A 12,374-nucleotide genomic window follows, 5' to 3' on the forward strand; every position below is an offset into this window, starting at 1 on the left:
GCCACACCCAACAGCAGAAACTCATTAGCATATTAGGCCACACCCCTGACAGCACAGCTCATTAGCATATTAGGCCACAACCCCATGTATGTTACCAGAAGTGTGGTCATCCAGCCACACCCACCTTTTGCTCCTTATTCTGTTTACTTTGTTGTCAAAACCCAGGGCTTTTTTGTAGCAGGAACTCTTTGCATGTTAGGCCACACACCTCTAATGTAGCCAATCCTAATGAGTTTCTGCTGTTGAGTGTGGCCTATTATGCTAATGAGTTCCTGTTGGGCGTGGCCAACTCAGGAGCCAGCCGGAACTCCGTTCCTGTGCGTTCCTGCCCAAAAATAGCCCTGCAGATTTCTATTTTTTAATATTATGACGGGGGTTTTTCTCTCCCTCACATATTATGCTTACCCTGTATGTTGGTCTTAAGACCCTAATAATAATAAACTAAACTAAACTAGAATTAATCTCTTCAGTTTTTATAAGAATGTATTCCTATGATTGATGGTCTTTGACCGCAATAAATATATTCATTCATTCAACCCCAGTTGATATCCTAGTTTGGAGTCCACCAGTCAAGTATCGGCTTACGTAAATGTACACATGTGAGCTTGCAGGGAACGTGCGACCCATTCTGAAGACAATGGTCAGCAAACACTATTGACTGGTGAAGATGCTTTGGACCGCTGCCGTTTGGCTGGAAGCAAAGCAGTGCGGGGACGTGGTGTGTCGTTCAAGGGTTCAGGGCACGGAAGGTGGAAAATCGGATGTCGTCGCGATGCAGACGCCTTGCCCGGTTACATAATGGGGAAGCTCGCTGCTGTTGCAACGCCGCAGATGTTGTTGGTTCCTTTTGCGATTTGGATGTAGCCTTCTTCTCCCCATTCTGTACCCCAGCTGTCGGAGAATTCGCAGGAGAGTGAGATTCCATGAGCACGTGAAAGAGGAACACAGGAAGCTGCCTTAGACTGAAGCAGATGGGGGGGGGGGGTTTCCCTGTGCTGCTACCTGAAACCCTTCAACTGGAGATGTCGGGGACCGAACCTGAGAAGTTATGTATGCAAAGCTTGAGTTGTCCCACCCGAGCAGTGCAGTGGTCCCTCTCCACCTGAAGGGCAAGTGCCCTGCATTTGAATATGAGACGAGGGTTCTCTGGAATAACCCCAGAACTGACCTAGATTATCTGTCAATTGCAATTCTTGCAGCCGGGCAGCTCCCTATCAGAACCTCACCCCCGCCCCAGCTAATCGTCTGGTGTTTCCTCTGTGGAGGGTTTTGGGTTTTTTTTTACATTGGGTGAAGTTTACTCAGGTCACCTAGTTCACCTAAGTCTTCCCCTGAGATTTTAAGCACTTTACCCCACCCTCTTAGATTAATTTTTATTGACCCCATTCCTAGTCCGTCGAGGTTGATTATGTCACCCCATTCCATTTCTTAGCAGGCTTGGCAATACAGCCTGTGAGCTTTTAGGAAGACACAATTTTGCGCAAGATTTTCAGAATAAAGTACAAAAAGAACCAGGCCCCCCCCCCCATCTAACTTAAAAAGTAACAAATTCAACAGCAGACCCAAGTGATTAAAACTAACTTGAACGAGTCAGAAATAGACTAATCAAAGAACATCAGATTAAGTTCCAGGGTGGTGATCAACCTATATTTAAATAAGTATTGCAGAGTCTCAGAGCCGCAGATATATATCTGGCAACGTGTGTTGTATCGCGTGATCATTCCAGAAGGGTAGTTGTCTTAGCCTATTACTGCGAATTAAAACAGAGGTCCAGTGGCACCTTGAAGACTAACAACATTTATTCCCGCATGAGCCCCATCTCAAAAAAAAAAATTGTGCTGGAATAACCGGAGGTGCACAGGCAACGCTGTTTTATTGGGGGGCATTTAAAGCCCCCCATGTGGTTTTGTTTGTGATTTCAGATTTTCCTGCAAACCTGGGGGAGGTCCCACAAATTTGCAGGAAACTGTTTATTTTTAGTGTGGCCCCAATCTGTGGATTTAGATATCTGCAGGTGGGGACCACACATTGCTATCTCCCTATATTATAAAAGCCTTTTAGAGGTAGCACTCTCCAGAACATTTGACACGCTCCGGAATTGGTTGGCACCCTAGAGTGTCACTCACAGGGCATCTGTCTCCACTGGCTGCGTTGCTGCCTCCCTTGCCATGGTCCTGCCCACAGAGGCAGCACCCGGCATCTCGGACTCACTCTCCTTGCAGCGGGTGGACGGGACATACGCTGTGGCGGCCAGGGACCGGAGCCCAATCGTGCCGCAGTCGTCCTCACCCCAGTACAAGTTGCCACCCACCCTGTGTGCAGCCAGATGACAGATGGGACACGCACTCCAGTGGAGGGGGGGGCCAGCCCGAGCCTGCCGCCATCACCTGAGCCCAGCCACAGGTTTCCCCGCTTACCCGCTGAGCCGCCCGGGCAGTGACAGGCCTCCAGAGGCCCCAGCACCACCTCTCCCTGCTCGCCCGCCAAGCTGGACAGGGGGAAGGCCTCTGGAGGCCCCCATGCCACCTCTCCCCGCTCGCCTGCCGAGCCAGATGGAGGGGAAGGCATCCGGAGGCCCCCACACCAGCTTTCCCCACTCGCCCACCAAGCGGGATGGGGGGGAAGGCCTCCGGAGACCCCGTGCCACCTCTCCCCACTTGCCCGCTGAGCCGGACTGGGGGAAGGCCTCCAGAGGCCCCCGAACCACCTCTCCCCGCTCGCCTGCTGAGCCACCCGGGCAGGGAAAGGCCTCCAGAGGCCCCCGCACCAGCTTTCCCCATTTGCCCTCTGAGCTGCCCGGGTGGGGAAAACCCTCCGGAGGCCCCCACCCAGGGGAGTAGGCGAGGTCTGGAGCCCTGGCCTGCTGGGGCCTCCGCCAGTGGTGGGGTTCGGGGAGGGGCCACGGCTAGGCGGCCTGGCCCCCCAGGGTCTCAAGCAGTGGGGGGAAGACATGAGGGGAGCCACCACCGGCCGGCCTGCCTAGCGTTTGTTGTCTTTATTGCCACAACGGGCCTTCTTCCTAGTTAGATATATAGATAATACTTGATATTCAATACTCGATATAATACTTGATATTCCAGACATCCTGTTGTGGCTTCCTTATGGTTGTTGTTAGCTGGAGAATGGGATGCAAATCTTTTAAACTAATTAACCACCTTCCTTAATAGTTTTCAGCCCACCTACAGTTTTAGGGGAGCCTCTGAGCCACAGTAGAATGCACATTAATTTTTTCCCCCACCCAAGGCATCAATTTTACCCTGGTTACCTATGGAAGGAAAACTCATTTCATCGCAAAGGAAATAAAGTAGGGATACAAAATTTCTGTATTACCCCCCCCCCTTCATTTGGGAATGGACGCCTTCCGCCCTTCCTATTTCTCACCTGTTCTTCAGGAGCCAATAACTTTGTCTGTCCCAGCCATATTGAGATACGCCATAGCCAACCACCAGCATCCCATGGTCCAGGGACTCACCACAACTTGGAAGGGAAAAGACTCCTGGATGGGAGAATTCAGAGGGGGAGGGGGGGGTCAAAGATCAAGCATCAGTCCTCTTCTCTGCACAACTCCCCCCCCCCAGAAAGAAATCCAGAATTCGTCCGCAAGCAACATAGGTTTGGGAGCCCAAAGTAAACATCCTAGCATAACACCGCTTAAGATAACCCTGCCGTGCGTGTTCATCACTTGAAGGCCAGAGTGTCAACATTCTTCTCAACATTTCTAAGATCTGCCCCTTTTCAGTTTACACCAGCAAAACACTGAGCCCTTCTCTTCTCTTGTATTGACTACTGCAGTGCCTTGTTGATGGGGCTTCCTTCTTCCTGTCCCTGTCCCCCCACTTCCTCTCCTTCCTTCTGAGTGGGTTATGCTGCCTGCTATGGAAAGGAGAAGAGACAGGCGAAGGAGCCATGGAAGAGTGGGAGAGCCAAATCCTCTGCTTACGAATTTTCGAGGGAAAGATATTTCCACGGTACAGCTCATCCTTATATGGCTTTCAGGCTAGTTTTTCTTTAACCCAAAGGTACAGCTAAAAATTTTAATCAATGTCGTGGGAAGTAAAGTACAGATGCTACTAAACGGTTTGGGGGGAGACAAATGTGGACAATCACAACGTGATCAGAGAACAAATATAAGGAAAACAGTCGTGAGAGTCTGACCCACGAATCAAGCAGTCAATAAGACTTCCAAAGAATCAGAAGCTTAGCAGCATATTTGAGCCTGAATTCTTGTTGAGATCGGCGTCCTATCTAAATGTGCTATCTTTCCTGATTTTTTGTAAAGCACTTTATGAGCAAGAGAGCTTTTGTACTACTCTAATATTTCCTAAGGAAGATCCAGTTGTGAAACATTGTCATGGGTCCGGGTCCGGCTGAGGCTGACCCCTCCTCAGAGGAGGAAGAGGCAGGGAACAACTCAGCCTCCTCTAGAGACAGCCCAGAGGAAGAACCCTGAGCAGTACCCGAGGAGGAGGAAGAGTCCCCGGCAGCTGCACAAGGGGTGCAGCCAGAAGGTGAGACCATTCCTGAGCCGGGGTCAGCAACCCCAGCCACAGACATCCCAAGGCCAGACTCTCTGCCTAGTTCCCCCGAGTTCCCCACACGTAGGGCACGGCAGAGGCTGACTTTGCAGGAACGAAGAAGAAGTGCCAGGCTGCAGCTCCAGCAACGTCAGCGAGAGGAGTTGTAAGCCTCTGCAGACTCAACTCCAAAGGGAGGGAGGATCTGTCTAAAACCCCTTGGTGCACCTGCTCCAGCGCGGCAGCAACTCTGCAAAATCAGACCTGCTTCTGAGTGTGCAGCAGTCGCTCCTTGCCTTTGGAAACCTACATTATTGAAATGACTTCCCAGCTATCAGACCTTCGGCTTTCTCACTGACCTTGATTCCGGGTCGTGTCTTCAGCTTCTAGTTTATCGCCTCAGTGGCTACCAGCCAAGCCAGCACAAACGATATATAATCCGGAGATGACATTGATGTGTTTTTACACTAGGATTTTCTTATGATTTCAAGGACTTTGTTTATTGTGTTATAGTGCTTGTTGACCATAATATACAGATTGTTGACTGCTTGATTCATGGGTCAGACTCTCATGACTCTTTTCCTTACATTTGTTCTCGTGGTTTGGGCCACAGGTCTCTGTCATTCAGTTGCGTCCCAAACCTCTAGACAGGAACATGGAAACCTTCTGGAGACACAGCTGCTGCTTCTGGACATGGCCAGTGATGATTTTCTTGCTGCCAAGCGATGGTAAAGTGATACGACCTCTTAAACTGCTTTTTATTCCTGGTGAATGTTTTTTTTTAATTTGTTGGTGAACTAAATGATTTTACAAAAGTTTTTAACTACTTCTGTTTTTACAACACTCTTACAGCTGCCGTGGGTTTTTCTGGCCCTTTTGTTGATTTGGCCATCATTTTTTACCAGTTTTTAGTTTAAAAAAAAATTCCCTTACCTTGAGATCTTTGTTGGTAAGCGAGGCAGTACATGAATGAATTTGACAGATCAGTTCATCAAGTTACTTTGCCAAGATTTTTATGACCCAGGGTTTTTTTGACGATAGCAAGAATTTATTTGAACTGGATTTTTTGGCGAGTTCATTGCGTATGTTCTTAATTGTTACCCGTTCTGCCAGGAGTTACCACAAGCCGCCGGACAAAGAGTCCCACCGCACCCACCCTGGATGCTATCCAAACCCTTCATTCAGGTAAATTGCGTAAGTGGATTTTTGAAAAAGACCCTCCATGTGATATTAACCAGGTTTGCCAATCCAAATTTCCCCATTGATACCCTCAGTTTAAGAAAAATAATTTTTCTCCTCATTATTTAGCTGACATCTCTAATTCCCCATTAAGGAAGGCATTTATGCACGCTTTCAAACCATGCCGTCTGCATACCTTCAGGGCAGATTTCAAAGAATACCTGTGGATCAGCACCTCTGCTCCTGAAGTTCTAATCAGATGGAAGATATTGTTCATTATATTTTACACTGTCCTCACTATGAGCCCATTCGAAATAAACTGTTGAACCAGTTCCTTACAAATTTTCCCGGTTCAGAGGAGGAATATATGAAATTTTTGTTGGCTGATGCTATCCCAGATGTTACTCTTAAGGTGGCTACTTTTATTTTTCTGTCATCAAGCATAAGGAAGAAATTAATTTTGGCTGCTCCTACAAGAATTTTAGCCAAACTATAATTATTTCACATTTTAGTAAAGGTAAAGGTTCCCTTGCTCGAAAGCCAGTCGAATCCGACTCTAGGGTTGCGGTGCTCATCTCCGTTTCAAAGCCGAAGACGTTTCCGTGGTCATGTGGCCGGCATGACTAAACACTAAGCCGCATGGAACACTGTTACCTTCCCACCGAAGTGGTACCTATTTATCTACTTGCAATTTCTTGCTTTTGAACTGCTAGGTTGGCAGGAGCTGGAACTAGAGACGGGAGCTCACTCCATCATGCGGCACCCGGGTCTCGAACTGCTGAACTACTGACCTTCCACAGCCTGCAGTTCAGCGTCTTAACCACTTGAGCCACCGCAGCTCCTATTTTTTAGCATTCAGTTATTTTACTGTACCAATTATTACTATATATATTTTAAATTTTGCATACTTTATTTTACTATGCTGAAATGTTTTAATTCTCTGTCTAGAGGTGAATTGCATGTTTGTTGGGTTGTTGTGGCCTATGGCTACGGCAATAAATATTTCTGACTTTGACAAACCCTTAATATGAAACCAAATCACATGACTTGATCAGTTCTGGGGTGACAAACAGGATTCTCAACATGGCCGGGTGTATTGTTATTAATTATCAGGCATTTAATAGGGTTAGTTATAGATAGATATAAGGTAGTCATAGGATGGGAAACACAAATAGATATAGATAAGAAAGCTAGGGGGAAAGGAATGGTTGAGAGGAAATTGATGTGTAACCTAATAGATTTTTTTTTTAAAAAGTAATGAATTTAAACCCCCATACTGTCCATACAGAATAGATATGACTTAGAGCTGAGTTGAGAACTAGAACCTGTTTTCAGTAAGGGATTGTACTGTAATGAATAATTTAGCACTTATGTGACCTCAAAAAGAGATAGGAAAAGAGTTGGTTAGTCAACACAAAATGGGTTTTAAACATCAAAAGAAGGAAAGCAAATAGTGGAAGAACTGTCGGTAATAATAACTTGTGTGGTAGAAAAATAAGTGATATATATGACATGGAAATAATTGGAAATGTATGTCAACTTTGTAAATTCTGTTGGGATGTAAAATATGGGCTTATAAAACCTAATAAAATAATTTACAAAAAAATAAAACATGGCCGGGCGATGTAGTGGACGGTGCCTGGGAAGGAAGCGATATCACTTTCAGGTGACACTCTAGGAATGCCCCCAATCTCCATGGTAAAGACCATGGAGCCTAGGGGGAAATCCTAGAGCTTCACCATGGAGGCCATTTTTGTCTCTCACGTCTCCGTTTCTTGAGGTCAGGAGATTGGGGGGAGGGGAAGGGAATTCCCCACCAGGCCTGGGAAAATGGGAAGGCTAGTGAAAATGGCCCCTAGAATTTTATCCCCATAGTCCTTCCCCGACTTTTGGCAGATTTGCATGATTTATACCTGCACCTCACTTCCCCTGCAATGATAACTGCCCTCAGTTTTGAGTGTCATCCAGTGATCACCCTCGTTGTCATGAGGAAGAACGGAGGCTCAGAGTCCTCCACCCTCTTCAAAGAGCTCCTTACCTGATGAATAGAACTGGAAATGGATACTGGAGGCATCCACAGCGACCGAAACTGGGCCATAGATAGCGACGGCTTCTTCCAGGGCTTCCTCACTCCCACTTTGGACCGTCACCAGGGAATTGCAGGTGGCCGCTCGGTACCAGCTGCTGTATCGGCAAGGGAGTCCACTCTGCAGAGAAACAGCAGAAGCTAGACTTGTTCTTGGGCTGGCTTTCCAGCCAGTCAACTGCATGGGGCAGCGCAGCAAGGTGGGTGCCAGCCAACGCTCCCTCGAAGCTGTGGAGTCTTGTGAGCCAAAATTCTACTTTGTGAACTACTGGCAGTAAACTTGTGAGTGAGCCATTTGGCTACTGCATAAATTAGTTTGCTCTGGAGTCCTCCTTCCTGAGCTAAGACAAAGATGTGTGAGCCGGAGGCTAAAAAACTGTGAGCTAGCTCACACTAACTCAGCTTAGAGGGAACACTGGTGCCAACCAGGCCCGTAGCTACAGTGGGGCTTTTGGGGGCTCTGCCCCCTTTCTCAAAGGCACAGCCCCACAAGAATTTCTCCTGTAAATGCCTTTTTACATCATTTAAAAACATTTTTAAAGGCATGCACTCCTTTAAATAGAGTGGGGTGCTGTAGTTGACTAATTCCTGCACTGAGCAAGGGGGTTGGAGTAGGTGACCTCTACTCGGCTCAGGAAGGAAGGCTCCAGAGCACACTAACTGATGCAGTAGCCAAATCGCTCGCTCACAACTTTAATGCCAGTAGCTCACAAGACTCCACAGCTTAGAGGAAACATTGCTCACAAGACTCCACAGCTTAGAGGAAACATTGGTGGAGATCCCTGTGCTGTGGTGGCAAAGCAATGTTTTTAAAGATCTGCATAGCCAATCAAATCTCTGGTGGCCATAGGGTTGCCATCTTCCACCCCCAGCGGGGGACTTTGGGGGCGTTCCTGGAGGGGGCGGGGCATCCCTGACGTGATGACATCATGGTGGGGACGTCCGCCGCCCCCCCACCTGCCCGTGCACCAGATCTCCAGAAACGGCAGTTCCCTGCACTTAAAGGAGCCGGTGTTTCCCTTTTAAATGCAGGAGCCGACATTTCCCCTTTAAGAGCAGCCGTGTTTCCCTTTTAAGAGCACGAAGCTGGCATTTCCCTGCAAGCTTGCGGAGATCAGGCTTGGGAGGAAACACGGGTTCCACACATTTAAAGGGGGAGAGATGGGTGGCTGTGGGTGTTGGGGGTGGGGCTTCCCCGCCAGCCATCTGGCCAGCGGCGGGTAGAACCCCCCCAAAACGGGGGACCCCTGGCAAACCGGGTGGGTTGGCAACCCTAGGTGGCCCCTCAGAAACCTTGCTGAGCAGAAGCCCCACCTGCTATTGACAGCTGGGGCCTTCCAATTATACCTGGGAAAGATCAGGGAGCGGAACGCCTGGATAATCTTCTGAATGCGCTCATATGGCACCTCCAGCGCGATGAAATTAAACCAACATTGCTAGCACTGTACGATATTGTACTGTTTTATAATGAACTGTTCTGTATTTACTTTCATGTAAGCCGCCCTGAGCCTGCCTTGGCGGGGAGGGCGGGGTATAAATTGGATAGACAAATAAATACAGGGGTCATTTCCTGCAGGAGCGCACAGGAGCGGAGCTCCGGCAGTAAAGAGCCCAGGGGGTGGGCACATTCAACAAGCCCCACCCCCTGCTCCCAGCAGCCCTCAGTCAGAGCAAGAAGCAGCCAGGTAAGTTGCAGAGCCCCCACCCACCCACCCCCGGTCCAAAACAGTCCAGTGGCACCTTTCAGACCAAAAATAAAAACACTCAGCCGGCTCCAGGAAAGGCATCATGAAGAACCACGGCCTCCCTGGGCACCCTGATGGGGACTCTGGAGCCAGAAGCTTGCTCGTCTCTTTCAAAATGAAAGTCGGAACAATCAGAACTGCAGGGCCGGTGGTGCCCAGCACAAAACGGAACGTATGGCATAGCGTGACTCAGGAAAGGCACTCTAGTTTGAGGTCATCTGCTCCGACTGGCTGGGGCTCGGGGGGGGGGGGGGGAAAGGTCTTTCTCAGCCGCTCGGATCCTTGCGGCCAGAGACGCCGGGGACTGAAGCCACGGCCGTCTGCATAAAAAGCGGCCACTCTGCCAATGGCCCGCGGTCTCTTCCCAAACTTCAGGGGACGTCCAGATTCACGCATCGCATCTTACCTGCGCCTGGTAGGGGTAGCTTTGCTCGGAGTCGATGCCGTTATTCTGTGCCACGTATTCAAAGGCCAGCGGCATCCACCCCCCACCACACCCATTGGTACCGAGGTACGTAGAACAGTCCAAAATATTCTGCTCGCTGAGCGAGACCAGGTTTCCCGTCGTCCTGGCGTGCAACCCTTCCAGGGCCCCGGTGGCGCTGAAGGCCCAACATGACCCACACGAGCCCTGCAGACAAAGAAAACCTGTGTGATCCTGTGAATCGGGTTAGTCATGGGTCCCCGGCCCCCTTCTTGCCACGTTTCTCTTGGAGGTCTTGAACAAGCTCCAGGGCTTGGCACGGGGCACTTCAGAGCCAGTGTGGTGTCGTGATTGGGCCGTGACTGGGGAGACCGAGTTCGAATCCACACCCAGACAAAGCTCAGAGGACGCCCTTGGGCTTTTCACTCAGCCTAACCAGCTTCAAAAAGCCGTGGATGTAAAAGGGGGGGAAGACAAGCTGGTATGCCCCCCTTGGTTCCTTGGAGGAAAGGCAGGATAATAATATGATTGGCAGATGAGGCTGCGCACCAATGAGACCTCACAGGATTCAGATCACCACCAGCAGGGGTCATTTCCTGTGGGAGCGCACAGGAGCGGAGCTCCGTCAGTAAGGAGCCCAGGGGGCAGGCACATGCAACAAGCCCCGCCCCCTGCTCCCAGCAGCCCTCAGTCGGGCCACGAGGAGCAAGAAGCAGCCAGGTAAGTTGCAGAGCCCCCCCTGGCCCGCCTTCAGGTACAAGCTCTCCCTCCTGGGTGAGGGCAGATCTGCGCGTCCCGTCCCCCCCCCCATAGCTAGCAATCCAAAACAGTCCAGTGGCACCTTTAAGACCAAGTTTTATTTAGGTACAAGCTCTCCCTCCTCTGCGAGGGCAGATCTGCGCATCCCCCCCCCAATAGCTAGCAGTCCAAAACAGTCCAGTGGAGCCTGAGCGGTGGGTGTTGCCTTCTCACACACTTCCGGTGATGTCAGGGGGCGTGGCATATGGAAATAAATTATGCTAATAAGATATTCTAATGAGCTCTTGCACCTCTTTTTCTACGAAATGACCCCTGGCCACCAGACTAGAGCTTCAACGAGATGGAAGGACAGAAGGGGTTTCGTCAGAAGCGAGGAAGGAGATGCGATGAACGCAAGTGGGCCAGATTTATTTGGGATACACAGAGAAGGGAGAAGGACAGATCCTGATGCAGCCTAAATGTATCTATCTAAACTCTGCAAACGGTAGAACTTCTAAATTTTTTAACTGGGTACAGGTGGAAGAATGTAGGGCTTTGCCTTCTTGGGAAGGAAAAAAAGTGGGAACGTTGTCGTTCCAGTGTAGTTCCAGACTTCAGCCGGGTTCGAATCCCATTCTAATGGAAGCTTGCTGACTGACCTTGGACCAATCACAAACACGCAGCCTAACTTACAGGGTTAGAGCAGATCAAAGGAAGTATTTCTTCAATCAAAGAGTGATTAACACATGGGATTCACTGCCACAGGAGGAGGTGGCGGTGGCTACAAGTATGGATGGCTTCAAGTGGGGATTGGATAAACATATGGAATGGAGGTCCATCAGTGGCTATTAGCCACAAAGCACGGATGGAACACTCTGTCTGGGGCAAGTGATGCACTGTATTCTTGGTGCTTGGGGGCAACAGTCGGAGGGCTTCTGGAGTTCTGGCCCCTCTGGTGGATCTCCTGATGGCCCCTGGGTTCTGGCCACTGTGTGAAACAGAATGTTGGACTGGATGGGCCATTGGCCTGATGATCCAACTTGGCATCTCTTATGCCCTCTTAGGATAGAATGGAGAAGAGGGTGAATAATGTAAGCTTTGTCCCCGGGAGGACAAAGGAAAGGTATAACTTACATAAGAACATAAGAGAAGCCAATGTTGGATCAGGCCAATGGCCCATCTAGTCCAACGCTCTGTCACACAGTGGCCAAAAATACCAGGTGCCATCAGGAAGGTCCACCAGTGGGGCCAGGGCACTAGACGCCCTCCCACTACCCCCCCAAGCACCAAGAAGACAGAGCATCCCTTGCCACAGCCTGAGAGCCCTTATCTATACCTTGTGGCTAAGAGCCACTGATGGACCTCTGCTCCAGATGCTTATCCATAAGGACATAAGAGAAGCCAATGTTGGATCAGGCCAATGGCCCATCTAGTCCAACACTCTGTTATACAGTGGCCAAAAATACCAGGTGCCATTAGGAGGTCCAGCAGTGGGGCCAGGACACCAGAAGCCCTCCCACTGTTCCCCCGCCCAACCACCAAGAATACAGAGCATCCCTTGCCCCAGACTGAGAGTTCCTATCTATACCTTGTGGCTAATAGCCCCTGATGGACCTCTGCTCCATATAAGAACATAAGAGAAGCCAATGCTGGATCAGGCCAATGGCCCATCCATTCCAACACTCTGT

General features: G+C 49.6%; 1 protein-coding gene across 1 annotated transcript in view; it reads right to left on the reverse strand.

Moving 5' to 3' along the window:
• Positions 1–504: 504 nt before the first annotated feature.
• The window catches only part of LOC107123445 (cathepsin L1-like), a 26,312-nt gene continuing 14,442 nt past the window's right edge, over positions 505–12,374 (reverse strand). The window contains exons 4-7 of the mRNA XM_015426694.1: positions 9,931–10,155; positions 7,732–7,900; positions 3,382–3,496; positions 505–891 (exon numbers count right to left, since the gene is read on the reverse strand). Coding sequence (XP_015282180.1) covers positions 792–891; positions 3,382–3,496; positions 7,732–7,900; positions 9,931–10,155 — 609 coding nt within the window. The 3' untranslated portion in view covers positions 505–791. The remainder of the gene's footprint in view (positions 892–3,381; positions 3,497–7,731; positions 7,901–9,930; positions 10,156–12,374) is intronic.

Source organism: Gekko japonicus, unplaced genomic scaffold, assembly GCF_001447785.1.
Source record: "Gekko japonicus isolate JY-2015 unplaced genomic scaffold, Gekko_japonicus_V1.1 scaffold2671, whole genome shotgun sequence".
NCBI lineage: Eukaryota > Metazoa > Chordata > Lepidosauria > Squamata > Gekkonidae > Gekko > Gekko japonicus.